The sequence below is a fragment of the Pseudopodoces humilis genome, chromosome 23 (assembly GCF_049639895.1).
Source record: "Pseudopodoces humilis isolate 2021_Gansu_Grassland_sample_001 chromosome 23, ASM4963989v1, whole genome shotgun sequence".
Lineage (NCBI taxonomy): Eukaryota > Metazoa > Chordata > Aves > Passeriformes > Paridae > Pseudopodoces > Pseudopodoces humilis.
Genome location: NC_142222.1, coordinates 9,023,840 through 9,050,165, shown reverse-complemented (window position 1 = coordinate 9,050,165; position 26,326 = coordinate 9,023,840). Strand labels below are relative to the sequence as shown.

The following is a 26,326-nucleotide window of genomic DNA, read 5'->3' as shown; positions in this document are numbered from 1 at the left end:
GCCAGGCTGAGCCTGGAGTGGTTCTGCTCAGGTGACACCTGATGGAAACGCAGCCCCTCCGCTGTGACATTCTGTGCTCTCCCACTGGAAATGAAACGCGTTTGATAAGATAACAACGCCTGCCAAAGCACACTGAAGCTATGTAAGGGAGAGAACAGGAGAGGGGAAAAAAAATCTTGTATAAGCAGCAAAACAATACAGCTTTATCTAATCTCAGCAACTTATTGCTGCTTGTCTGCCTGTGTGTGTTTTACTGACAAAATAAAATAAATTGAATCAGCTCACACACGATAACATGCTCTTTCCTACCTCATACTAATTGCTTGGCTAATTGATGTTTGTTGAACTTTCTCCATTTCATTGAGTGATTAGGTACAAAGCTAACAGTTGACATCTGTAGGCGCTTAACTGGCGTCTGTAATTACTGTTAATGTTAAATAATTGTTAGTTAATTGGAGTGGTAACTGACTGAATGGAATCCAGATTGTGAAGCAAAAAGAGACCTAGTTAAATAAACATACATTTTCAGAGAAAGTAACATTTTATTACAAGGGAGAGACTAACAGCAGGCCAGACAGGGGAGGTCTGCAGGATGCTCTGCTCACCAAATCTCACAGCAGCCCCCAGCCTGGACTCCCCCAACCACAGGCAAGGCAGCATCTCTGTCTCCTACTCCAAGAATATTTCCACCTTCTTTTGAACCAATTTTACAGCCCAACACTGATGTCTTTTCTGAGAAAATCAAATATAGGCTAATCTACAAAACAAATATTCCCTCCATATGAGATACAATTGTGTTGGCAAATATTGTCATTTCGCTCCCTAGCCTGGAATAGCTTGACTTCGCAAAAATCCACAGCCTGAAATGAACTCTTGGGGGCATGTGATCACCAACTGACCACAAAGGGAACTTGATACCAGCCCAAAGGGGCAGGGATGCCCAGAGCAACACAACCAACTCCTCCCTCTGCTGCTCTGGGCAGGAAAAGCCAATGCCTTCAGGTGCTTGGACCATGCTGGCCGCTTTCTGCTTTTGTTTTGAATTACTAACTTGAAAGTTACCTGTGATGCTTTGACAGGCTTCTGTTTTCTAAGTTTAACAACTCAAGAATCTGAAATTTTTGGAAGAGGCTACCTCAGACTCTGGGTACATCCCTCTGGGCACATCCCATTATCCACTGACCTTTTCCTGAAGCTACAGAACAGCCCTGGCACCCCACAGCCCAGCCAAGAAGCCAGCAGCACACAGAGAAGGGCATGGAAAGGAGCAGGACTGGAGAGGGGTGCTTTGTGCTTAGCAGAGGAACAAACACAAAATTGTTAAGAACTAATTCCTTGCTCAGATGAAGACTCCCTGGCACAGGAATGGCTGCCTCGCTCTTTTGTGCAGCAGAACAAAGCACCATCTCAAGACATTTATCCACCTTTTTCTCTGCTTCACTCAGAAGTCAGGAGTGAAGTGACCCAGCAGCTGTTCTCATCTAACTCAGGGGTACCAGAAACCCAGGCTCTCCAAACCCACAACTTCTCCCAGTGCTCAGCCTCTCCCTAATGAGACACTGAACTTCCCCATGGACAATACTGAAAATGCATTTGAAGCCCACAGAACACCAGCAAACCGGTGATCCAAAGCCACCAGGGACACCTCTGCCAGCAAGTGAGGAGACACCGCTGTCAGCTGTGGGGTGGAGCTGCCCCAAAGGCAGACATCTGGGGTGGTTCAGCAGTCCCTGAGGTTTGCTGGCCAGTTCCCCACAGTGCTGGGGCTGCTCCAGAGCTCCGAGAGCAGGGGGGGAAGAGGCATTTCAGTGAGAAGAGGCAGCAGGGAGCAGCCACCCCAAAAACTGCAGGCGAGGCTGAGAACACACCCCAAGCGAGTGAGGACGTTCTGTGGATTCCTGCAGAGCCTGCAAAGGAGGGAGGCAGCCCTGGCAGAGCCCTGGCAGAGCCCTGGCACACTGACCACGTCACCACTGCTGCCTGAAGAGCTGGATCCACTCCCATGCAGCTCCAGATGCCGTGGGGAGCTCACTCAGGAGCGAGAGCACCTCTCCACAGCCAGGGATCTCCTGCGAAGGGATCAGCAGGGAAGGAATTGCCAGCTTTAGCTCCCTGCTTGTTTACAGAAACAGATGTTGTAGAGCATCCTCAAGAAATGCTTCACCTCAGAAGCCAAGGGGAGAAACAACAACGTGCCTGTTTTTTCTAGGGCAGAATATTGCTGTAGAACCACCTAAAAAGCCAGGGCTTGATCTGACTGGTATTTCAGCGACCGGTGAAGCCTCGTAACCCACATGCCTTGATCTGCCTCCAGCTGAGAGTGTAAATATTTCCCTGACAGCTGGTGGTGCCACGCAGCAGAAGGATTCATAAAGTTTACATGAACATCCTGTAAACAATTTGAACATTAAAATCTCTAACAGCCCAATTGTGCTTCTGATCAAAGGCAAACTTCAATATACAGCACAAATGAAAACTTCACCACTTCGGGACTCATTTCTCCCTTCAGGAAAAGCTGTTTTCCAGGGGTATGGTAGGAGGGAGTTAACATAAATGAACCACACAGTTGTAGTAGGAGCTGCCTGCTCTGCAGCTTCAGATGTGTGCATTTAAATTACTGAGAGATAATGGGATTTAATTGTGGTGAGAAGTCACGTTACAAAAATTCGTGCAGAAACCCTGCACTTTGGCTGGGATTAATGGTGCTGAGGTGAAACTCTCAGAGGGCGTGGGGCAGCTCTTCCAGAGAGGGTTGGGAGGGATCTCACTTGGCTCTGGATTTTTTAAATTCTTAGTGTTTCTGGGGAAGGGACTGCTCCACATTGCACATCCACACTAATCCATCACTCCTTGAGCCTGAGCACATCTTAAACCTTGAAGTCCACAACGAAATGACAGAAAGGGGACAAAACGTATATATGAGATGTAAAACGCTTCAGGATTTGTACCTGCTCCGTAAATACACTACTTCTGTATTTTCTGCTACTTCAGTTATGAATAATACTAAAAAGATTTTTAAAAAGGCATGAAGAACCCAAGCAGTGTGTGAGACACGGGTGGCTGTGGGACACCCAAGAGGACTCAGAGGGCCGGACGCTGTCAGCCTGCCCAGCCCTCCCAGCCTGGCAGCTTGGAAGGTTCCATCATGATTTACCCAATGCAAATCTGACCTTTCTTACAAGTGACTTTTATTGCTTTTGGCAAAAGCAGCCGTGGACAACGCAGTGGGGAAGAGCTGGCTTGGAAGCGAACAGCCTGAGCTGCGGAGAGGGAACTTGAACTGGGAATTTATCAAACTGACAGCCCCCAGGCACTTGGAGCTCCCCAGGGCCGGCACTCAGAGCAAGAACAGCACCCCCAGCCCCGGCAGAGAGCCCAGCACCTGCCTGCCAGCAATTACTGACATTATCTCCAAACAGGGGAGCTTTTCTGAGCTTCTTTTCCTGATATTTTGTAGTCTGAATGCTAATCCCTTTGACAAAACTGTCCCCAATGCTTTTTCCGTTCTCTTTCCCCTTAATCTCTTTCTCCCAGTGGAAAAAAAATAAAAAAAGAGGGTAAGGAAAAAAAAAAAAAAAAGAAAATACCAGCCAGCCTGGTTTGGCCGCACCTGGATTTGCATTGATTCCTCCCTTGTCATTCATGTTACCAACAGGAATTAGCATATGGCTTTAAGGGGAAACTCAGGAGGAGAAAAGAAAGATGCCATTTTGATGGAAATAAGGGGCAAAGGAATAATCTACCATCAACTAAAAAGCTTATTTGTGTACGGTTTCCCAAGCAAAGCTTCGAAAAGCTCATGTTGATTTTAGGCTACACAAAGAAACCCTAATCCTTTCAAGGGAACTAAATCACCAAAGAAAAGTACCTCGGAAGAAAAGGCTCCCTGTCAAGCATGGGTATTCACATCCAAAGGGATGCCACGAATCAAGCCCCGTAAGTAAACAGCAATAAGAATGTGGGAAATGTGTTTGAGTCAAAAAAGAAAAGCAAAGAAGAGGAAGAGGGGCCTACTCTTCATCAGTCACCTCACCCTGGTTACAGGCCTGGACCAGGAATGTGGGGCTGCTCCTGCCCAGCCCCAGGAAAGGGCTGCTCAAATGCCAAAGCCTTTTACAGCAAATTAGCAAAATAAAGATGCAGTCACATGTAGTTTGGGGGCCTGGGGTCACTCCAGACACGAAGCTCTTCCCTTCTAATGGCTGTGCCACCTACTCTCAGTCTCCAGAAGGGCCTGGGGAACCTGTAAATGCCATTAATCACAAAGGATAAATCAGCTTGCCAAGTGAGATAACCTGCTTAGACCACAGAAATAATCCAGACTGTACTTCCAGAGGATGCTAATACATGAAAAAACAGGACTACGGATCCGTAATGCAATTAAATCCAGGTATAATTCAATATGCAGCAGAAGCCTTCAGAAGCAGCAGTGGGTCAGCATGGGAATTCCAAAGGTAACGGGGTCACATTCTGTCCCCAGTTAAACCACCACAACTCGGTGGAATTGAAAAGCACAGAGAAGCACTGGAGTGACTCGCTGGAGTAAGGAACCAAACCCAGGGAGAAGCAGACAGGGCAAATACCGAGCAAATCCACACCCGGCAAACAAAACACAGCCCAGTTTCAAACCAGTCCAGTCTGCCTCTTCTAACTCAGACTGACTCGAGTGCTCCAAACCCCATGGGACAAAACCCCGGCTTTGCAGGCAGGAGCTCACCCCTTCCCACGCGCAGGACACTGGGGTAAAAACCAGGAAAAAAAAATTTCAAGGCTTTGAATTAGACTTGTTTGTGAAACCCATGCCTGGGGCTGCTCCCTACACCCTCCTTGCAAAAACAGCAAGCAGATCAAAAAGGAGGATTACACCCAAAGGATTCCCCCAAAGCCTTTCAGGGCTCTGCAGGCCCAGCAGGGCAGCTCACGGGCACTGAGTGAGCCTTTCCCTTAATGTACTGTTATATCATTAGCCACTCTGTCTTTGGATTGCTGTTTGGAAGAAATTAATGGGATACTGAATATTTAAATGTGGCCCTCTCTATCATTTATTAACTCTACAGAAAGCACACAGCACAGTAAGCCATGGTTTATGACTATTATCCTGTGAATACTAAACGTTGGCTGGTTATTACTGTCAGCAGTGCAAATTGGCTATTCATAATTCCACGTCTATCACGGAGCTGATGAGTAACAATCAAGTTAAAACATTTTGAAAACTCTTACAGTTATTTAAATGAGCTTAAATTAAAGCCATTTGTAAAATAAACTATTCCTTAATATTGTTATTTAAATTAATTCTGACCTGGCAGGCAATGCATTATTTAAAGCCTATATTTTATATTAAGCAAAGCAATTACCAAGCATACAGAACACGTCTGAAACCCAGAGAAACATAAAAAGCACTAACAAGCTGATTGCGACATTTCTGCAAGACAAGTCACATTTCATCTCCCATTGAAACTGGCATGAAAAGAAACGTGTGGGGAAAAAAGGAAAATAAATCTGTTTGGGATGTGAATTGCAGCCTTACCTTTATTTGTGACAGCGTTGAACAGTTTCTCAGAGCTGGCATCAGATGCCTGAAAGACCAATAAAAAAAAAAAAAAAAGAAAGAAAAAGAAAAAAAAAAAGCAGTTACATTTTGTAGCAGTGATAGATTTCCGAAGGCACGGCGCTGTATTTATGCACAGGCAGAGGTGTGTGTGTGTGTGTGTGAATTTCGGGGAAACAAACCAGGAGACAAAACCAGGAATTGCAGAGCCCGTGTCCATCAGGTGGTGCTGTTCGGCTGTGCTTCGCCGCCCTGCAGTGCAGATATTTCTTTGGAAAGGCTCTATTTCATAAAGAAATGGGCTTTTTCTCCAACATTAGCTGCACAGACACTGTATCTTTGTACTGCCATTATCCAATACATTCCGACATTGATTTTGCAATGGAGAAGAGTCGTGATTTCGAACCAGACAGCCCAGTCTCAGGAATTTCCAGAACTGCAGATTTCTTAATTAATTTTTAAAGTATTTTTGGGATCCCTGCTGTGCGAACATTCGATTTTTACCACCTTCAAAGCAGCGTTGATAACTTAGGTTAGTAATTTTCTAAATTGCTGTTGCAAGCTCTTTGAAAGATAAAGAGCGTGTCAGTATTTAGGATCAGTGTGTATTTCCACGTCAGCTTTGCCTTCCTCAGAATCACTGATTTCTGACACCTCGCTGTGTAAACTAATAAACCTTTTCTTTTTCATCAAGCCACCTCTATCCACGGAGGTTTTTCCCCTCAATATTGTGTTAGTGGCTTGCCTGTTCCTGCTGTTCCTACGCCAGGGTGCCAGCTCAGCTCTCCACCCATATAAAAAGCTTTATTTCAGTTTCCCACAAAATCATTGATCTGCCCCCTTTAAGAAATTCCAACGGCACAAAACCAGGCAGGGGAGGAACACTGAAAATGTTCATTTTTCAAAGAGCCCGAGCCCAAAAGGACTGAGTTTCTGGCAGCTGTGTGCTGCTGTGTTTGGGCACACACAACACACACGCGGGCAGCTCAGCTCAAACTTCTCCCACCTCTGCACCCACAAAAAGCACAGAGCTGTTCAGTTCCAAACTGGAGCCCAGACCTGCTGAGAAACAGCACAGACAGCTTGGAAAACACAGGGAAAACGTGCTCAGGAACAGAACACTGCAAATGGGGTTAAAACACAACACTTGAGAAAGATTTTCATTTTTCCCTAGAAACTGTTTTCTTGCTGGCTTTGGGAACAGTAATTGAAAACACTGTTTGGAAAGCGGGCTGTGGGTTTGTTTATTTTTTTAAAGGGAAGGATTTTCTCAATTCAAAATTAGATAAAAATCACCAGACAATCAACGTATACGTTCGCTACCTCGACTGCACTAAAAACTTGGATGTGAAACTCCCGATGAATGAGTAGACACGGCTCAGACTGTGCATCACAGCACAGGAATACGCTGGAAAAAACTGTTTGCCCTCAAGTTAGTGACAGACAAGATTTGTACAATTAATTATTAAAAATAGCATTATTTTTCAGACTTTTAGACAAATTTTACTAGACTATTGCTGGCTTATTTGAAAGCCGAGCTGGTGCATTTCGTCTCAATTAAATACCTTGTAAACACTGGATTTATCACCCAATGATGGATTTATTATTCAGTGACGACTTTCTCTAAATTAATGAAAATATGTGAATAATGCAGAAATTGAAGAGATCAAGAAAGCCATGTGCTTTAAAGGGCAGCCCAGTATTAGTCCAACAAGAGGCTCAATGCTTTCCTACCCTTGCCAATCAGCCTGCTTAAAAATAATCTTTCCTGGTGAATTTCAGCTGTTGTTGTCTTCTCAAATGCAGCTTTTCTCTGAAGTCAAAACTCTCTGAACCAGTCCTTCTTTTTAGAAAGAAAATCCAGTATTAAAAACCAAACAAACTTCTTACAGTTTCAGCTATTACTTTATTTTACTGTTTCAAAACAAAACAGCACAGCTCCGTGTTTCCCACTCGCTTGATTTTTCCAAGCACTACAAAGAGGAAAACATCTTTTTACAAAGTTTGCCCTAACGCCAAGCCTGAACCAAGAGGTTGTTTTTTAAGCCACGGTTTTTCAGGTGCAGTCCTTTCCTGTGCCACCGCATACCCCGGTCACAAGCAGGGCTGTGACACCTGCAAGTGGCACACCTGCAAGTGGCACACCTCGAACAGATTCCTCCGGAGCAGCCTGGCAGGTGATTAACCATGAAACATCTGTCTAAAAATGGAATTATTTTACAAAGACAAAGCTCATCCACGAGCGAAGCTCATTCTGCATTACTGACCACACACAGCCGAATGGAAGAGCAACTTGAAATAACCACACTGCCTGCGTTACCATGAAGATAACCCAAACGCTGGCTGGAACGGTGAGATGAACTTGGCCTGCCCGTTTCCTTACTTAAAAATTGGGTTTTAAATACAAAATAGCAATTAGGGTGATGTAGCAGCGACACAGAGGCGAGCGCAATCTCTGTCAGCAGACACACAGTGTGCCAATTTCCATGCAAATAATATTATTTTCCCACAGCTAGGCAGTCACATCACGCAACAACACCGAAGGAACAAAAAAACCCAGCTGACTCAAAAACCCGCAACAACTCGCTACTACCCCAGAAGGATGAAATTCAGTCTCAAACCCTGCTCGGTGCTGACAGGAATCGGCGCAGACAACAAAGTGCCTTTATGTGCGATGTGGCCGAAGCTGGATGTTCCAGCGGCGGAGAGGAGCTCGGCGCTCCCTTCCCTTACACCAGCCAAGAGCAACTCTCTCTTGTCTCCCCTTTATCCCGATCTTGCCGGGTCTCTCTGGAGCACTCACAGCTCTGTCTGCCGCCACCGTGACCCTTGGGGACAGCACGGGGTTATCCGGGGTGCTCTGCCCGAGGAGCTCCCCCGGTGTCTCGGGCACGGAGCCGGAGCTGGTGCCACACAGCTCCCTCCCTCGCACTTGGGCCGTTTTCCCTTGCAAATCCCCTCGTTACCAAGCGCAGCTTAATCCTTTCCACCGCGAAATGAAACAAGTCAGCAATCCCTGAGCTTAAAGAAAAAAAAAAAAACCCAAAAAAACCAACAAACCGCACAGAAAAAAATGACCCAAAGAGTATTTTTCCCTCACCGAGGAATGCGCTGCCGTTCGAGGGGATGTATGACTAAAATATTTCCTGTCCAGACAGCGCAGCCTGACTCACTGCTGGCACGGCAGCGGCCCCGCACCTGCCCGCGGCCCCGCCGCTGCTCCCCGGCCCGGCCCGGCCCGCTCCGCTCCCTCCCGCAGCAGGAGCCGCCCCGGCCCGGTGCTTACCTGCGCTCCGGGGGCTCCGCGGGGCCGGCCCGCGGCTCATGGCGGTGCGGGAGGGACGGGCGTGAGCGGCAACTCCGATCCAGCGCTGCTCTCAGCGTCCCGCGGCCAAACCCCAACTAATCCTCCGCGGGGAGCCGGCTCCGCGGGCCGGGAGCGCGGGCCGCCGGGCGGGCATCCTTCACCGGGCCGCCGAGCTCCTTCCCCGCTCCCGCAAGATGGTTCCCGGCAGGAGCGAGGCGTGCGGGGAGCGCGGAGCTGGCGCTACGCGAGCGGCAGCAGGACAAAGAAAACCATGTGCGGCGGCGGCCGGGGGCAGCGGCGGCACCTCCGGCTGCGGGGCGGTGCGGGGCGGTGCGGCCGCGGCGCCTCCTCCCTCCCTCCGCGGCTCCAGCGCCGGCGGCTGCGCGTCCCTTCCTTCGGGCGGCTTTTTGGGTTCCCTTCCGCCGTTTGCCGGGGCGTTTGGGGGGGCCGATTGTTTTTGTTTCGCTTAAAAAGTCATGCCCGTCCTCTCCCGAGCCAAAGCGGGCTCCCGCCGGGCGCCGTCCCTCCCGTCGCGGACCGCGCTCAGGTGAATTCCATGGGGGAGAGGCGGCGGCCCGGCCCCGGCCCCTCCGAAACAGCCTCGCAAGCCTGTAATCCCCGCGGGGCGGCCGCCCCGCTCCGCCCGGCCCGGCTGCAGGCGCCGGCCGGACCCCTCTCGCCGCCCGGCTCCGCTCCGCACTGCGCGGCGCTCCCGAAGCCGCCGCCGCCGCCCGCCGGCTCCGCCCTCCCCCGGCCCCGCCCCGCTCCGAGCGGGTCCCCGCGGCGGGGCCGGCCCGAACGGGCGGGGGAGGCTCCGCTCCTGCTCCGCTCCTGCTCCGGTCCCCGCGGCGGGGCCGGCCCGGCTGGGCGGGGGAGGCTCCGCGGGAGCCGGTGCGGAGCCTCCGGCAGCGGCTGCGAGGGACCCGCCGAACCGGACAGACCCCCCTGCCCCGGGATGGCGACGAGCATCACTCACGGGAGCGAAAGCTCCACGAACATCACTCTCTAGAGCTCCGCGGGACGAAAGCACGGTGGAAAACATCGCCTTGCGCTTAGCAATTTCTTTTTGTTTGTTTTAACGGGTTTTCTTTTTTAAGTGGGAAAAGCCGATGTCCCCAGCTGCAGGCAGGGTGGCCTGCCGGGGACCCCGGCTGCTCGCTGAGCTGTGGTTTCTCTCTGAGCCCCCCATGCAGAGAGCCGCCGGACTGCTTCCAGCACTGATTGTCCACGGACACTGCATTTCCCACTCGCTGGAGGTTTTCCTTAAGTGCAGCGCACCATTAGTAATGGCCACCGTGGAAAATAAACGCGCAGATACGTGATGATATAAATGATAATTCACTGAAGCGCAGCGCTCGGAGCCAAATGATGTTTCCTGGGAAGATGAGAGGCAGTTATGCACATTGGCACAGTAGCTCCATACGGTGAGATGTTTCCTGGGAAAGGGATAGGTGCTAAGAGGGGATTTACAGGCTTGCAAGACCGTGCCCAGGGAGTGTTTTCAAGATTTCAAACGTGGAAATGGGTTTCAAACCCACACTGGGCTAGGAGTGCTAATGGAATTAAACTCCCGTGGGTTCCACTTGAGTTTGAGCTAAATCCTCAGAAACAGGGTTGACAAGTCCTGCTCACCCCAACTCCTGTGGTAGAACTCAGCCTGGAGGAGGTGATTCTCCTAAGGAAAAGACGGGAACTACCTATACCAGCCAGAAAAGAAGTGCAGAGCAAGAGCTGTGTGTGCCTGCTTGGCCTCACCTGACGATGGTGAGGGATTACAGTCATGTGCCCAAAATCCAGGGGGAGCTTGGAAAGATGCACTGTGTCCTGGCCCAGCTCCGAGCTCGCCCCAGGACGTGGGATGACAAGGGAGTGAGAGCCCTTCTCCTGAAGCCAGGACACCGAGGTGGCTCTGAGCTCTCCCCCAGCAGTGATGGGGAGCAGGGAACCATGATCTGACTGTCCACACAAGCACAAGTGCTGTAATTAAGAAAGAGCACCTACCAATTACACACATAGAACTACACGGTTTTATGCAAATATTTCCCCTTTGTTCCTCATTCCATCACCATATGATACATTTAAGAATCCATTTCAGTTTTCCCCTTCAGTGGCTTCTCCAAGATTCTTATCTGAGGTGCAGTCCCACTGAGTGTGCTGGTTTCTGCTGGGACAGGGAAGATGTACAATAATGGGAACAATACTGGTCCCCAGGAGATGAACACAGCCAGCAGAGCTCCTGAGTCACACCGTGGCTGCAGACACCACAGTGCCTTCGTGCCGTGGCTGATCCAGGGTGGAACGCTTTGCTGAAACTGGGACAAGTGGTCTCCACTGGAAAATCAAAGAATTGTGGCCAACCTCAGACCCTGGTATGGCAATGGCAATGAGTTCTGCAGGACTGTCCAGCTGAGTAGCTTATCCCCACATTTCCACACCATAACTGAGCATGGATTTTGGCTGTTAAACTTTCACACGTTTTGACATCTAATATATATTTGCATCTAATAAATATATACTGCAAAGATAATCCTGTGCTATCAGAGAGGTAGTTTTCATCTCCTCTTACAAACCCAACAGAACTGGCTTTGGGTCTGGTCTCTGGAATCAGAAGTGGGTAGTGCCCAGGAGCCATTGCAGCCCTTTGGGCCATGGATGTTGCTTGAGTGCAGATTCCAGTCCCCACCAAGAAGAAATTGATAAAGGCATTAAGCTGGCAGAGTGTTCTCTGTACAACCACAGCGCTTGGGGGCTCCATGGACCGATGGTGAGGCTGTACCTGGACGAGGAATTAAATGCACAGTACCAAGGTGTGGCAGCTCATGCAGTCTATGAGCACCTTGGTCAAGACTTTCCACATCCTGACATGGTAAGAATGGATCTAATTAAAGCCTAGGTACCTCACAAGACTTTAATTTATTAAACAACAGGCTTGTCTGTACTGGATTTATCCAGTGTTAACCACATGCCACACCTGAAATCTCAGCACACACAGAATCAGAAATGCATTTACCTGCTCATCTCCCTGGGCTGTGAGGATTTATTGGCAGGGCTCTGGGCCTCATTATGTTCATTATTTGTGCCTTAGAGATAAATTGAGGACCTCTGTTTTCCTGCTACAAAATTACACACGGACAAAATGCGTTGCACAATTCTGAATGAGAGATTTGGAGTTCAGAAATTCACTCAAAGCCAAATTAAATCAAAGGACCCCTCCTCCCTGCAGTGATTTGAATGCCTTTGGATCAAGCTTCCCCCTCTCCTGACAGCAATACTTTCCTGTGCTTTAGGTTATGCCTGGATAGGTTTTTGAAACCTTCTGTCTCTTATCTATGTGGGACCTTGCCAGAATTTTTTTCATCTGTCTGTGGTCTCTGTCAGTGTCGACATTTGTTTCTGCCACAACAGCGGCCAAATGAAGTGCATTGAACTTGGATCAAAAGTAATTTCAAGATCTTTCACTCTCTGGAAGAGGCTTTCAGATCCAAGTATTTTATAAAAATGACCTAAAGCTGCCCAGACAGCAGGCAGGGAAGCAAACATTCGCTTCCAAGTCACAGAGTAATTCCAAAGAAGAATTATCCATCTCTGGCACAAGAAGCAAACGAATATTGAAATTACAGCAGATTATATTGGATTAAATTATTTATGGCAAACTTCACCTCACCTGGAAGGTTCTACAGCTTTTTTCCTGGCAACATAAAAAGTGGATATTCCAATTCTTTGGTATTCTGTCAAAGCCTGGAAACATTTATGTTTCCATTGAGTTGCTAACCTTCCCAAAAGACACCGTGGTATCTGACTTTGGAGCACGATTACGGTGCCTTAGAAAGCCTTCCATAATGCTTTGAAAACATACAAGATTTTGCCTATTACTGGATATGAGATGCAGGATCCTTTCCCCAAGAAAAGAATTTATGCAGCTATCAGTGGAATTTTATGGCTGTGAACAGCAAGCCACGGCATAATGTCCCAAGCAGAAGGTACTTAAACTCCAGCAGGTTGAGAGGTGCAAGAAAAGGACCTGTTCCCCAGAGTGACCTCTGGAGAGCAAAACCACAGCTGGTGTGGCTGTAAAAAGGTGATGAGAGATGCCAGGAAGAGGAGCTGGTGGTGAGGGTGGGCTCTGCTGGACTGGGGGGATGTCTGGGAGCAGCCCAGCCCTGGGACAAGCGCCGGGGGCTCCTGGCAGCGATGCTCCCTCAGCGTCCCCTCCAGCAGGGACAGGGCACTGGCAAAGGGGGACACAACCAGCAAATGGCCCTTTCAGAGGGGAACAGAGCTCTGCCTGTTGAACATCCCCGGGTAAATCTCCGCTTTTCATTTGACAAAGCAGAAAACTTCTGCGGGAACATATTAATGACAGTGCAACTTTTTTATTATTTCTATTTTTCTGCAGCATTTGCAAAACTAAACCCCTTTGTAATCCCTTCTTTTATGCAGAACAGATTGCAGTTTTAAGCAGAGGCCCATAAACTGCAGGTTCAAAGAAACCTGAAACTGAATTAGCATAAAAGCTGGAATTCTCATTTAGAGGAACAGCAAGGCAACCGCTCTGCAGGCAGTTTTATGATTAGGGTTTCAAATGGAAACAAAGATAAAAACTGGGGCTCAGGGAACAATAGGGCTGCTCTCTCTTCCCCATCCTTACAGCTTGGCCCTAATAAAATACTATGTGGTCTCCACTGCTTCAAGGACAGAATTTAGCCCAGATTTGCACACCTGGATAATTTTCTGAACCCAGTCACTGTACCAAAGACAAATCCTACCTGTCCTACGTGTGTGAAGCCATTTCTCTCCCAGGCTTCTCCCAACAATGTAAAATCCTTCAGGTGAACACCACAGCCATCTTTCCTTCCCTTCAACTACCACCAAGAGTGAGAATCCTGGCTGTAACTTTTCCATCAGAAAATGCCTGCATTTTATCTCTTCCTCTAAAACCCTTCCTGGGGTTTGAATTCTGAGTTACTAAAGACACCATGGATTGGCTGGGTGTAGCTCCTGGAGACCTCGCTGGGCTCTGAGCTGCTATCCACCCTGCAGTCCAACCAGGAACATCAGATCCTATCACTGGGTGAGAGGAGAAAATATAAATTCTTCCCCATCCACCAGCACTTCTGTTGTGCAGTTCATAAATGCACCACTTTCAGGCTGTGGCCATTATCCTCCCCTAATTTCTGCCTGCTAGCACGTTCTGCAACTGAAGAAGTATTTCAAATTAATTTGTCTGTCAATATCTGGGTACTGAATCACCTAATAAGAGAAATATTTTTCATTCTCTTCTTCTCAGTCAGAAGAAAAGACTTTCTTATCACCAAATAAAGCATCCATTATTGCGTGCTGTAATCGCATTCTGTCGTCCAGGTCATTTTTAGTCCAGAAAATGCTGAATCAGCACCATAAACCAATCAAGTAATTTCTTTCATTTTCTAACATTCAAGCAAAATAATGAAAATCACATCTCATTTGATGAGAAGAATATACGACAGAAATCTCCTCTTCCAAGGATAATTTTCAAAGAGGTATGCCAAGGCAAGAAATACTGTTGCAAAAACATAGCTAATGCAGGGGCTCTTCTGCTGAGCAGATAAATTCCATTTTTGACTGTCAGCTCATATTTAGAAAGTAGATTATGAACAATAAATCTGTACCTTTAGCCAGCTTCTAAACCATGCAAAGACATTAACTTGGCAAAAGAATGACCATTACTTTGATGAATGAAGCATTCACCTAAAATATTCATGTACAAGACGATAATATCCAATTGATAACCAAAAATCACCCACCCCACTGCAGATTTAAATAACTGAGATGCATATGAGAGAAACCAAATCACATCCATAAGAGGAGTTATTATGGCACTGTTAGGAGAACCAACAAATGAAAAAAAAAAAAAAAAAAAAAAAAAAAAGGCTTGATAAATATTTTCCATAACAAAACACAATTGGTTTCAGTGGGATACAGCTCTGTTTCTCATTAGTTATCCTTCACTTGTCAGACAAGTTCCATATTTCACCGAAACCCGCTGAGTATTCTTTCTAGTTTGCTGGGGAAAGTGGCTATACATTTAGCACGTTCCCTTTATGCTGTGTGTTTTCACAGGTCTTTCTTTAAAACACACTGTACATGCTTTTGCTTCTTTCCCCCAGGATAGTGGGTTTCCACATCCAAGAGGAGTTTAAAAGCAGGTAACAAGTCATCACTTTTGAAGCTGCAGAGCAGCTGAAGAGGTGCAATAGCCCCAGCAGCCATTATCAGTGCCTGCCAGGGTGCCACGCTATCAAGTTATATGATAAAGCACTCAGCTGACACCAGAAAAATAATCATTCTCTCTCTCCTGCACCACCCCCTTTTTCACAAGGAGGCTTTTTACACTCATTAAATGCAACCTTATCTCTGAAAGACTGCAATCCTCAGCAAATGACAAGTGTGCCTAATCTCATTTTCTGACAAGCGATTCTGACAGCACCTTCCTTTTGATTTCTAAGACACGTAGCTAGACATATATTAATCTGTCAGTCATCGCCCCTAGGAAGGATGGAAAAAAGGAGAGATAGAGATGAACATTTGTGAATGTGAAGGGAACAAGGCAAGAAAGGACTAAGGGTCCTTTTCTGGCTATTTTAAGCAACTCAGCTGTGTTTCTGCACTCCTCCCACCCAACATGGGACCCGAGTCACTCCTGGGCAGCAAAGCCCTCAACCTACCTGTCTGCAGAGGCTGCTAATGTGAATTTTATTTCAGGTGTGAGTGTGGCCCAGCAGCTGTGGGTGCATTTTCAGGTTTTCCCTGGCGATGAAGGCAGTTGGGCTCTCAATTTCATTTCTCTGCGCCTCAACTTTCAGCATTGCATAAAACCCAAGTGTTATTGTCGCCATGGCACACATTTTAGTCACAGACATGGGACTTCCCAGTGCTGGTACTATAAAATGTTAAGCCTTAATTCCAAATTTACAGTTTATGAAGTGTTCTGCAATAACAATTTCTCCTTTGCAGCAAGAAAAGCTTTGTCATTGCAGGCAGTGAAGCCCCACTTGGCTTTGGTCACTGTTGGAAGGCACAGGCAAAGACAGGTGGGGTAAGAACATCAAGACTGAAAGCACCAAATTGGTGTCAGATCTTAATGACTTTGTATGAACGCTCAAAGTGCTGTAAAATGAAATCATTTAGCACAACCTCACAGCCTGGCAAGGTGCAAACTGGAGAGGCTGAGCAACACCAGCTCCAGGTGCATGTGGAGGCCAGGAAAAGGTAGGATTTCCAAGAAGTCCTGGATAGAACATGAGAAGATGCATTTAAAACCTGAAGGCAATTATGGGCCCTGACAGTGTGTGTGAATTGGGGCAGATTCACATGGATTTACCATTCAGCAAGTGTGCAAAATACAGAGCCTTTGTGCAGGATGCAGGATGTGCTAAGGGGGATGGCTTTACTGGAGGAGGGGAGATTTAGACAGGAAATTAGGAAGAAATTCTTCCCTGTGAAGGTGGTGAGGGGCTGAATGGATGGCTCAGAGCAGCTGGGGCTGCCCCTGGATCCCTGGCAGTGCCCAAGGCCAGGCTGGACAGGGTTTGGAGCAGCCTGGGACAGGGGAAGGGGTCCCTGCCATGGCAGGGGTGGCACTGGGCTCTGAGGTCCCTTCCAACCCAAACAGTTCTGGGATTCCTAGATACACTTTGGTGAGCACAGGGCTGTGAGGTGGGATGAGGCAGAACTACAGGTAGGTATAAAAGTGCAAGTAAGTGAGATTCTACAAATGGGACCCAAAGGAAGAAAGTGATTAAATGAGGTGGGAGGCAGTGTTCTTTATCTCACACAGACCTATTAGTTCTGCTCCTCATAAACATGCCTTCTCCCTCTTAGCATGTGAGTCATATTCATATTTCTACCCACCAAATGCTAAATTAGAGTAAATTATACAGATTTACCATCTAACATTTGCTCCCTGACCTGCCTGCACTTGCAGAGATCCTCCCCATCTGGCAGCACATCCTCCTGCCTGGGGACATCCCACTGCCACAGCTCCAGCCTGGCCCAGATGGGATCCCTCAGCTGAGAGCTCCTCTCTGGCTCCCTTCCCTTCCTCTGTGTTATACTAACAGGAGAAACTTTATTGTTCATAATGGGATAAGAAAAAAAAAAAATGAAATGAAAGCAAAGTACAAAGGGGCTCCAATGCAATGCTTTAAAGCAATGCCATTTTCATAGTAATATAGTCATTAAGTACTTGTTTGATGGTGCAAAAAAGTAGGCCAAGATCTTTGCTAATACATTTAATTAATCAATACCTGCACTAGAAGATGGGAACAATTAAAGTTTTCCTCCTCACTCAGACAAAGCAGCAGAAAGCTTGTGATCTACTTAAGGAGCTCGTCACTCAATGGGAAGATGAAAAGACTTCGTTAGTTTTACTTAAGAGCTGAAATCATGTTAATACTCGAGTGTTTAGGATCTGGCTCTCAGAAAGGCAGTAAATGAGCAGTGGCAGGAAAGCTGCCTGCTGTCACCAAGTCCCCAGCCTTGTGTTTCCACCCTGATGTCATCATAACACAGGGGAAATGTAAACCTGACCCTGCACAGTTTAGATTTCTGCTGGGTTTTTATTAAAAAATGATTTTCTGGTTGCATCTCAGCTTCGGGATGTAGAAAAGAAGGCACAGGAAGAAAAAGTCACTTCCTCTGGGGAAAAGTGATGGGAGGAACCTGGGCAGTTCCCTGTGCAAGCCTTTGGCTCAGGGAAGGAGAGACTTCTCATTCCACAGCAAGGGCTGCTGATACAGGCATCAGGAAAGAGAAAATTGCCTAAAATCAGCCCAAAATGCAGCTGTCCTGGGGAGCCCCAGCTGTGCCCCTGCAGCCCAAGAGGCAGGACAGCCAACATCACACAGAGGGTATGGCTGCTTCCCACTCCCCAGAGGAGGAACACCAGTCAAGACCAGTGCAGGCAGTGCCAAAAACCGAAGGCTGCCCAGTTTCCTGCACTGTTTGGTGAGAGCAGAACCACATCCAGGAGCTCACAGCCGTGGAACCAAGGGGTCCATCACACACAGGTGCTGACCTTACCGTGCCAGGTGAAGCACAGACGCAGTCTTGTGTTGAAAACAAATTATTTCTTCATATAATCATTAGCAGGAATAGAAACGCAAATGACCTTATAATTTGTATCGTGAGAACTATCAAGCTAATGCTGCAGCTAAAGGAGAAAATTCCTCCCTGCTCATCAGTGGAGATGACTCAGGCCATAGAGCTGATCTCCTGGAAACTGGCTGTCTAGTTGTGCTCAGGATTAAGCCCACCACTTTTTTCTTTGCTGTTTCTAACCCCCTTGTAAGAATGATGCAAGAGCCTCACTAACACTTCCACCGAAGCTCCCAATTCTTCTGTGCATCCTCACCTGGGACTGCAGGAGTCTGCACTCAAAGCTCTGTGCAAGGCCACCACATTCACAACAAAAAAGGCAACAACAAAATAAGCAGATCGATTCTGCCCTAGTCCAACCTCCACAAATCCAATTCTCTCCAGAAGTCCTGGTCAAAAGTCCTTGGAAAATAAAATCCTTCTGACACAATTTTCAGTAAGAAACAATTTCACCAAACGCTATTCTTCTTTCATTTAAGATTCTAACAAAACCTAACTTCTTTGTCTCTCAAGCTTCCTTGATCTCCTTCACTTTCAGCTGTCACATAAAGTCAATTGGCTGCACCTCTCTGCTTGATAAAGACAAGCCAACTGGTCTGATGTATCTTTAATGAGGAGGTAGGTAAGACACAGTCCAACAAGGTGCTGAACACTTTGACCCTAAGCTAGCAAAGCACTTAAATATCTGCTTAACTTTTAACAAAAAGAAGTCCTTTTGAAGCTAATGGGGCTGCTCTGGCATTCAGACTTCAGCACCATTGTATAAATTTGGCTGGATTAGGGACAGAGCCTTTGCAAGGCTCAGTTACTGAGAGAGTAAAACCAGCTAGAAACACACAGGTAAACTGGGGAGTCTCTCTATCAGTAATTAACATGTCAGCTGTGTAATTACAGTTGCACAAGGCACTGTGTTGCTGTTTCTGTGTTAGCAGGAGCAGGTAGGGTTATTCCTGCTCTAATGTAACATTCCATCCATGGGATGGAACACCTGAAGGATCTGCAGGGATGAAGGCTTGGCCTTTGCTTCAAAATCAGTGTTTGACCCTACAAGAAGGAAGGGACAAATACAAAATAAACAAATCCAAATGAATGATGGGGAGATCATGAAGAGGAAGCTGAAAGAGTAAAAATGATACCAAAGCTGAGCTATTGTTGCTGAGGTTCAGTTAATCAACTGATCTATATCTAGCCTGGATTATTCCAGGCATTACTGGAGGAGGTGTCCTTTGAGAATCTAATAAAATACACGAGAGCTGTGATAAAACTTTAACCTGCTTTGATAATACAGTGATGTTCTACTCTGCACACACCTGTAAGAAAGGCTACCAGATCTCATTACCATTAGTTATTTAGCTATTTGTTCCTATAAAATTTTGTCATCTCCCCCTCTTTTTTCAGGAGTTTACTTTTTCTAAAGTGGAACTGATTTAAGGTTGGAAAAAAGCTGCAGTGTATCAAAAAGTGAATGGGAAAATAGTTAAGGAGATAATGTTTAACTGGAAAGGAAGAGTTATTTTAGAAATATTTTATATAATTTAAAAAGCACTGAGTACTATTTTATGCCTCTTCCTGAGGAATAAAAGTCGTAGTTATGAGTCCAGGTGTACATATTTCAATAGAAAAGTGAGACTGCAACAGATACATAAAAATCTCTTTAAAAAGTAGCTTAAATAGATCCTTCATGAGTAAAACACTGGCAACATGAATTTTAGTATCATTCTCAGCATTTCAGTGGAGCATTTTGTTCCTCTGTAAAGTGCTACAGGAAACAGAGCGCAGATCATTCCTACTCAGCCCTGTGTCATCTCAGCTCCATCCCTGGGACACTGGGGCTGGCCAGCTCCGTGCTCCCAGCTCTGTCAGATTTCAGTGTGCCTCCTGCTTGGGCTGCTGGCCATTCCTCTGGGGACTTTTAGCTGATCCCTAACTCGCTGCTGTGCAAACAACAAAAAAAACCAAGAGGTTCACCGTTCCGGGTTCTGTCCACACGGCATTACATAATACGAGAATTAAGTGTTTTTGCTTAGCAGCATGCTGCAATATTATGGTGTGAGGCTCTTTGTATCAGCCAGGACACAGACACAGGAGAAGGTTATAAAAAGCTGCCTGAGCTGGTTTTATTTTAAGAGGCCTTCAGACCAAAGGCCTGGTCTCCGCCTTGGGCCTGGCAGGGAGGCTCCGAGAAGTCACCGGGGCTCCCCATTAAAATACTGTTAGCACAGACGAGAGTTTTGGTCTTCTTTTTAGTTCAAACGTCGTCTGGGAGAGACAAAGAAACAAAGTGCTTGGGTCAGTGGAAATTTCTGACAAAGACTTTTCTTCCTGGCACACACAGGGACAACCCCACCAACTGTGTGGGGTTTGTCCCCCCCGAATGACGAGGCAAAGGTCCTGATTAAAGGCCCTCGGAGCGGGGACACAAAAGATGGCCCAGGACTTCAAAAGCCAGCACACTGCTGGCCAGCGGGGAGGTCCCTTTTTTCCCCTCTCTCTCCTTTTAACTTCGGCTCCTGCTGGCTGTGGAGGGCCTTCTAATTGCATTTCACAGGGGCTGAACAAAACGTGGTCTTGTCTTCCACACAGCAGCGACCCTGGAGGACGTGGAGATGATGTGAGGCTTCAGAGCAGGAACAAAAAGAGATTCATCGTGTCAGCAAGCCGTGCAGAGGCAATGCTGAGGCTTCTGCAGGATCATTTGCATGTGGCCACGTTTCCAGAGGTGAAGGGGCAGTGGTGGCTGCTCACAGAAGTGTCGTGGCCCCCTCCTCACGGCCTTGAATCTGCAAACCCACCGAGATTTGGGCCAGGGTCTGACCTGATCTGCAGTGGAATGTCAGACTCAGCTGAGGGTGGCTGCTGTGAGCAGCAGAGCAGAGATCTCCTTGGTGCTGGAGAGGAAGAAGCTCTGCCCACTGAGCCAGCTCTGCAGGTGGAGACTTCCTCTGGCAATCCGGGATCTTGATCAAATGGGACCCAGGCTGATATAAGCAGCCTAATTAAAATTCTTCCAGTCAGTCTAGAGCTATGGACGAGGTTTGGCTGAAGGCAGATAGATTTGTTGGAAGTACAGGAAAGTGGTTTCAGGGGATGTGGGATGAGAAGAAAGCCTCAGGCCAGGTGTTCCACAGGCAATGTCAGGCCAGCCAGAGACAGGACATGATTTAAATCACTCACAGGAGTGAGCTGGAACCCAGCACTTGGCCACCTCACCTTCCAAAAATCCCAAAACACCAAAGAAGGTCCGGACTAGTGTGGATGAACAAAACACCATCTCATCCCAAAATAACACAAGTCACCAAAGTGCTATCCCTTTAATGTCTGCTAGTCCCTCTTTTCCGCTTCCCTAACGAGATTGGCTTCCTCATTCTTTTCCTTTTGCATTTCAATTTCAATCCACAGCGAATTTTCCACATTACAGGATGAACCATATATCTATTTTCCCACATTGCACAGCACTAGACCCAACACAATCCATCCAAATCCCAAGAAGCAGAGTTTATCCCGTGTTCCCTGTGCTGATGCCAGTGGAAGCTGCCGAGCCCGAGCTTTCTCCATGGATGCTCAGGAAGAGAATTAGACCTGGAATGAGGTTAGTTAGTCACTGCTGATTCATCACGCGTTTGAGATTTGGATTAACAAACCATTCATCCCACAGGCCTCGTGTGCAGGCCCCTGTTTCCAACAGGAGTAGGGGATTTTTATTTATTTACTGACTGACAATAGTGGAAAGCCTCATATTCACATCCGAATTATAATAAATGCATTATAAATGAGTAAGTAGGAAACAGTAAGGAAATGATGTTTTACTTTTAAATGCTAATTATGGAGCCCTGGTGCAGTTAATGTGTAGGGTGTTCTGTCAATTTTTAATGTTTATGCCAAGTGTAGTCTTCAATTTAACATGAGCTTTTAATCCTTTGAGTACTAAATTGCCTTTTAATGCTTGCAGCACAACATTGTGTTTGCACAAAGTCAGGACTGAAAAATGAATTTACTACAAGATGTGTGCATGTATGAAGGGGAGAGGAAGTACAAAGGACAAGATTTTTTTTTAATGATGTTGTTGGAACTGTACAAGAGGAAGGAACTGCTTTCAGGATGTACCTGGAAATCCTTTGCACTGGCAAGAGGCTGCTGCTGATTTAATATCTCAGTTGAAGCATCTTCAGAGAGCTCTTTCAGGCTCCAACAATTTATCCAACAGCAACACCAAAAATCTGTGGTTTGTACAGATTGGAAGAAAACAGGATGGAAGGAATTACCACAGAGAGGAACCTGTGTAGTCAGTAGGACAAAAGTACCCACAAAGAGAGGGAGTTTTTCAGGCGACAGAATTGCAAAGAGTAAGGTTATTCTGGAAAAGATAAATGATACAGCAGTTTTCTGGGTTGGCTGGTTTGGTTTTGCCTTCTGTGTGCAGTGACAGGCCCCAGGGAGCTCCCAGGGTGCTCCAGTCAGCAGCATGGCTATGGCACAACGCCCTGGGCTGGGGCTGCTCATCCCTCACAGCTCCTTCCCACTCTGCTCCCAGAAAACTCAGCACAGCCAGCCTCAGGGAAACGGCTCGGGAGCCAGGCTGGGGATGGTCCATCTTCCTGGCCAACAGGAGCCAGCCCAGCCTCATCTGTCCCCAACCTCACCTGTCCCCAACCTCACCTTCCCCCAGCCCCACCTGTCCCCAGCCCCACCTGTCCCCAACCTCACCTGCCCCCAGCCCCACCTGTCCCCAACCTCACCTGTCCCCAGCCCCACCTGTCCCCAACCTCACCTTCCCCCAGCCCCACCTGTCCCCAACCTCACCTGTCCCCAGCCCCACCTGTCCCCAACCTCACCTTCCCCCAGCCTCACCTGTCCCCAACCTCACCTTCCCCCAGCCCCAACTCACCTGTCCCCAGCCCCACCTGTCCCCAACCTCACCTTCCCCCAGCCCCACCTGTCCCCAACCCCACCTGTCCCCCACCTCACCTTCCCCCCGCCCCACCTGTCCCCCCCCTCACCTTCCCCCAGCCCCACCTGTCTCCAGCCCCACCTTCCCCCAGCCTCACCTGTCCCCAACCTCACCTTCCCCCAGCCCCAACTCACCTGTCCCCAACCTCACCTGTCCCCAACCTCACCTGTCCCCAGCCCCACCTGTCCCCAGCCCCAGCCGCCCCCAGCCCCGCTCTACTGCCCCTCCCTGCGTGCAGGGGAGTCAGAGCAGCTTGTGAGGCTAATCCCTGTTTATCTCCTTGGTGAACAGACTTTTTAAAATGACACTGTTCGCATGCTTAAAGCTCCAAATTTGACTTTCCTTGACAGCAGCCATCTCAGGAATCCCAATGAGGTTTATTTTTGGCAGTGGAGCCTTCAAGAGTAGGCTTTGCTGCGTGTGCAGCTCCCAGGCGGCTCTGCAGAGGAGGAGAGCTGGGGACCTGAGGATTTGGTACATCCCAGTGATGTACCCTCAGCTTTGCTACCAGCTTAGACCCACAGGGCTAAAGCTAATTAATTAAAAACTCCCTTTGCTTTTTCTCTTCCCCTGCATTTCCACCATCCCTAAGATTGTGGAAAGGTTGGAAGGACCTTAAAGCCCATCCTGCTCCAGCCCTGCCATGGCAGGGACACCTTCCACTGTCCCAGGCTGCTCCAGCCCCAATGTCCAACCTGGCCTTGGGCATTCCAGGGATCCAGAGAAAGCCACAGCTTCTCTGGACACCCTCTGCCAGGGCCTTCCCACCCACACATGGAACAATTTCTTCCTAATATCCAATTCAAACCTCTCCTTCTTCAGTTTAAAGCCATTACACTTTGTCCTAGCTCTGCAAAAAGTCTCTCTCCAGCTTTCCCGTAGGCTGCAGGTATTTGAAAATATTTTTCCTTCTCCCTCATCCTAGCTTCCCACGTGTGCTAACACACAGTTTATGCTGCCCACTCCAATAATTTGGTGTTCTGGGAAGAAGAATCTCTTTGCTTAGCCCATCAGAGGGAACAGCAGTCAGGAAGAACCAGAAATACAAAGAGGGTCAATTGTTTTATGATGAAATAATACAACTTTAAAACGTGACTGAAAAGGGAAACTTAGCCAATGAAAGGCAGAGTTTGAGCTAATGAATTACTACAGGTAATGTTTAAGCATTACTTTGGAAAAAACTGGGGGTAATCACACCCATCTGCAGAAGCAGAGGTTGGAAAAGTCACAATTGGGAATTCTGCATCTGTGTGTCCCTGTCCCCACCACCACCACCGAGCTCCAGAGTGCCCTGCCCACCAGCCAAATCTTTTTAAAATAAGACAGGAACAAAGTCTTTTGTATTTGTATTTGTATGAGGTGTCAGACCTCAGCCCTGGCACACAGTTCTGAGGAGTCTGAAGGCAGGAACCCCACTGCCACAAACCACCTACCAATTATTATATCTTTTAAAAATAAAACAGGAACAAAGTCTTTTGTATTTGAATCATATTTTGCTTTGCCTTACACTTACTTCCAAGCCTCTTCCTTATACTATTTTTTCTCCCCTTACCCAGGATTTTTAATCCTCCCTTTCAGAGCTGAGTTCTTCTCTTTTCCTTTCCATGCCATTGAGGTGAACAGTGTCTATTTCAGATCTTGTTCATTAATGTATCGAGGCATCTTACTTTGTATTACTTCCATATCTTGATGTTATCTAAAGCTTTTTATATAGTCTGAGAGAAATTACAAGGTTTATAATTTCCCTCATACATGTAACAAAAATGATAAAGCATGAAATTGCAGAGCTGTGACTGATTTTCTATAAAAGTTGAACAATTTCCAGCAGGCTACAGCCGAGATGGGATTGGATTTGCTCTGTGCCTTTAGGTCTTGTTGATATTCATCTGTGTGTGTATGTGCATGTCATTATAAACTTCTACATGTGTCAGATAAGTGTCAGAGAAAGCCATGGAGCTGCTCTGAGGGCTGGAGCTCCTCTGCCCTGGAGCCAGGCTGGCAGAGCTGGGGGGGCTCACCTGGGGAGGAGAAGCTCCAGGAGAGCTCAGAGCTCCTGTCAGAGCCTGAAGGGGCTCCAGGAGAGCTCAGAGAACCTTCCAGTGCCTAAAGGGGCTCCAGGAGAGCTCAGAGAACCTTCCAGTGCCTAAAGGGGCTCCAGGAGGGCTCAGAGAACCTTCCAGTGCCTAAAGGGGCTCCAGGAGAGCTCAGAGCTCCTGCCAGAGCCTGAAGGGGCTCCAGGAGAGCTGGAGAGGGACTGGGGATGGAGGGACAGGACCCAGGGAACGGCTCCCAGTGCCAGAGGGATGATGTGGGGCCTGCTGGCAGTGCTGGAGACTTGTCATCTATCAGCTCATCTTGGTGACTAACAAGGGAACTCAAATAATGTAATGACAGGTTTTGATTTCCTTAATTTTAGAGGAAATGTGGAAATCAGGTGAGCTCAGGAAAGCTACATGGCATATGAGCTTGGAAAGGAGGTGGAAACCCAAACTCCCCTCATGCCAGTCTGGCATATAAAATGGAAATCTCTAAGTTTCCTTTAAAAATGTGTAATTGAGAAATTCCAGTGCTGCTTTTTTATATTATTGCATTACCTAAGAGCCTTTGCTATGAACTTGGATCCTGGGTGTCTAAAACACACATCTCTGTCTCAGAGCTGTACATTACACACACTGAGACATTCATTGCCCAGCTGAATCCAGGCTAATGCACTGCATTTATTTCCTAAAAGTATTGAGAGGAGAACTGAAAGGGCAAACAAAATAAACCCCAATGTCACCTGGGAATTAAATATATACAGTCTTTACTACTTGGTATTTTCCTTCTTTGCAATTCATAATAGGCCAGCCAGGGAGCCAAAAGTTTCCTCAGTCCTAATGCTGAGTGAAGGCTGGATCCCTGCCTCGGTGATCCTGCAGAACCTGCTCCTGTCTCTGGTACCTGGGAGCAGTCAGCACCTCTGCCTGCTCAGCTGGCACTCCTCTTGTTCAGCTCTCTCCTGTGATAATCTCTCCCTGCCCAGCTCCAGATAACACAATGCATTCCCTCTTCTCCTTCCTGAGCTTATTTGCAGACGTAGCCATCCATAAGAAGCTTTAAATGTGTATTACACTCCAGGAGAAACCCCTGTGGCCCACCAAGTAGTGGGCTGGAAAACCAGTTTAGATTCGCAGAGAAGCTGGTATTAAAATCCTTGAGGACTTAGAATTCCCCTGTCATGCGTTTAAAGCCCTGTGAATAATAAAGGAGCCCTGGTAATTTTTTGCTAAAATATGAAATTCCATCATTTCTGCAGAATAAACAAAAACAAACCAATGCATTAGCTATGCAATACTTCTCAGCACCACAGTTTGAATGCATCATTAAAGACAGATTTTACCCATGAAAA

At 47.4% G+C, this 26,326-nt stretch overlaps 1 protein-coding gene across 7 annotated transcripts in view; it reads right to left on the bottom strand.

Annotated features, from left to right (window-relative positions):
- AUTS2 (activator of transcription and developmental regulator AUTS2) overlaps nucleotides 1-26,326 on the bottom strand; it is a 663,646-nt gene that overhangs the window by 48,646 nt on the left and 588,674 nt on the right. For all 7 annotated transcript variants that reach the window (XM_088066212.1, XM_088066213.1, XM_088066215.1 and 4 more), the window contains one exon: nucleotides 5,528-5,576. In XM_088066212.1, coding sequence (XP_087922338.1) covers nucleotides 5,528-5,576 — 49 coding nt within the window. The remainder of the gene's footprint in view (nucleotides 1-5,527; nucleotides 5,577-26,326) is intronic.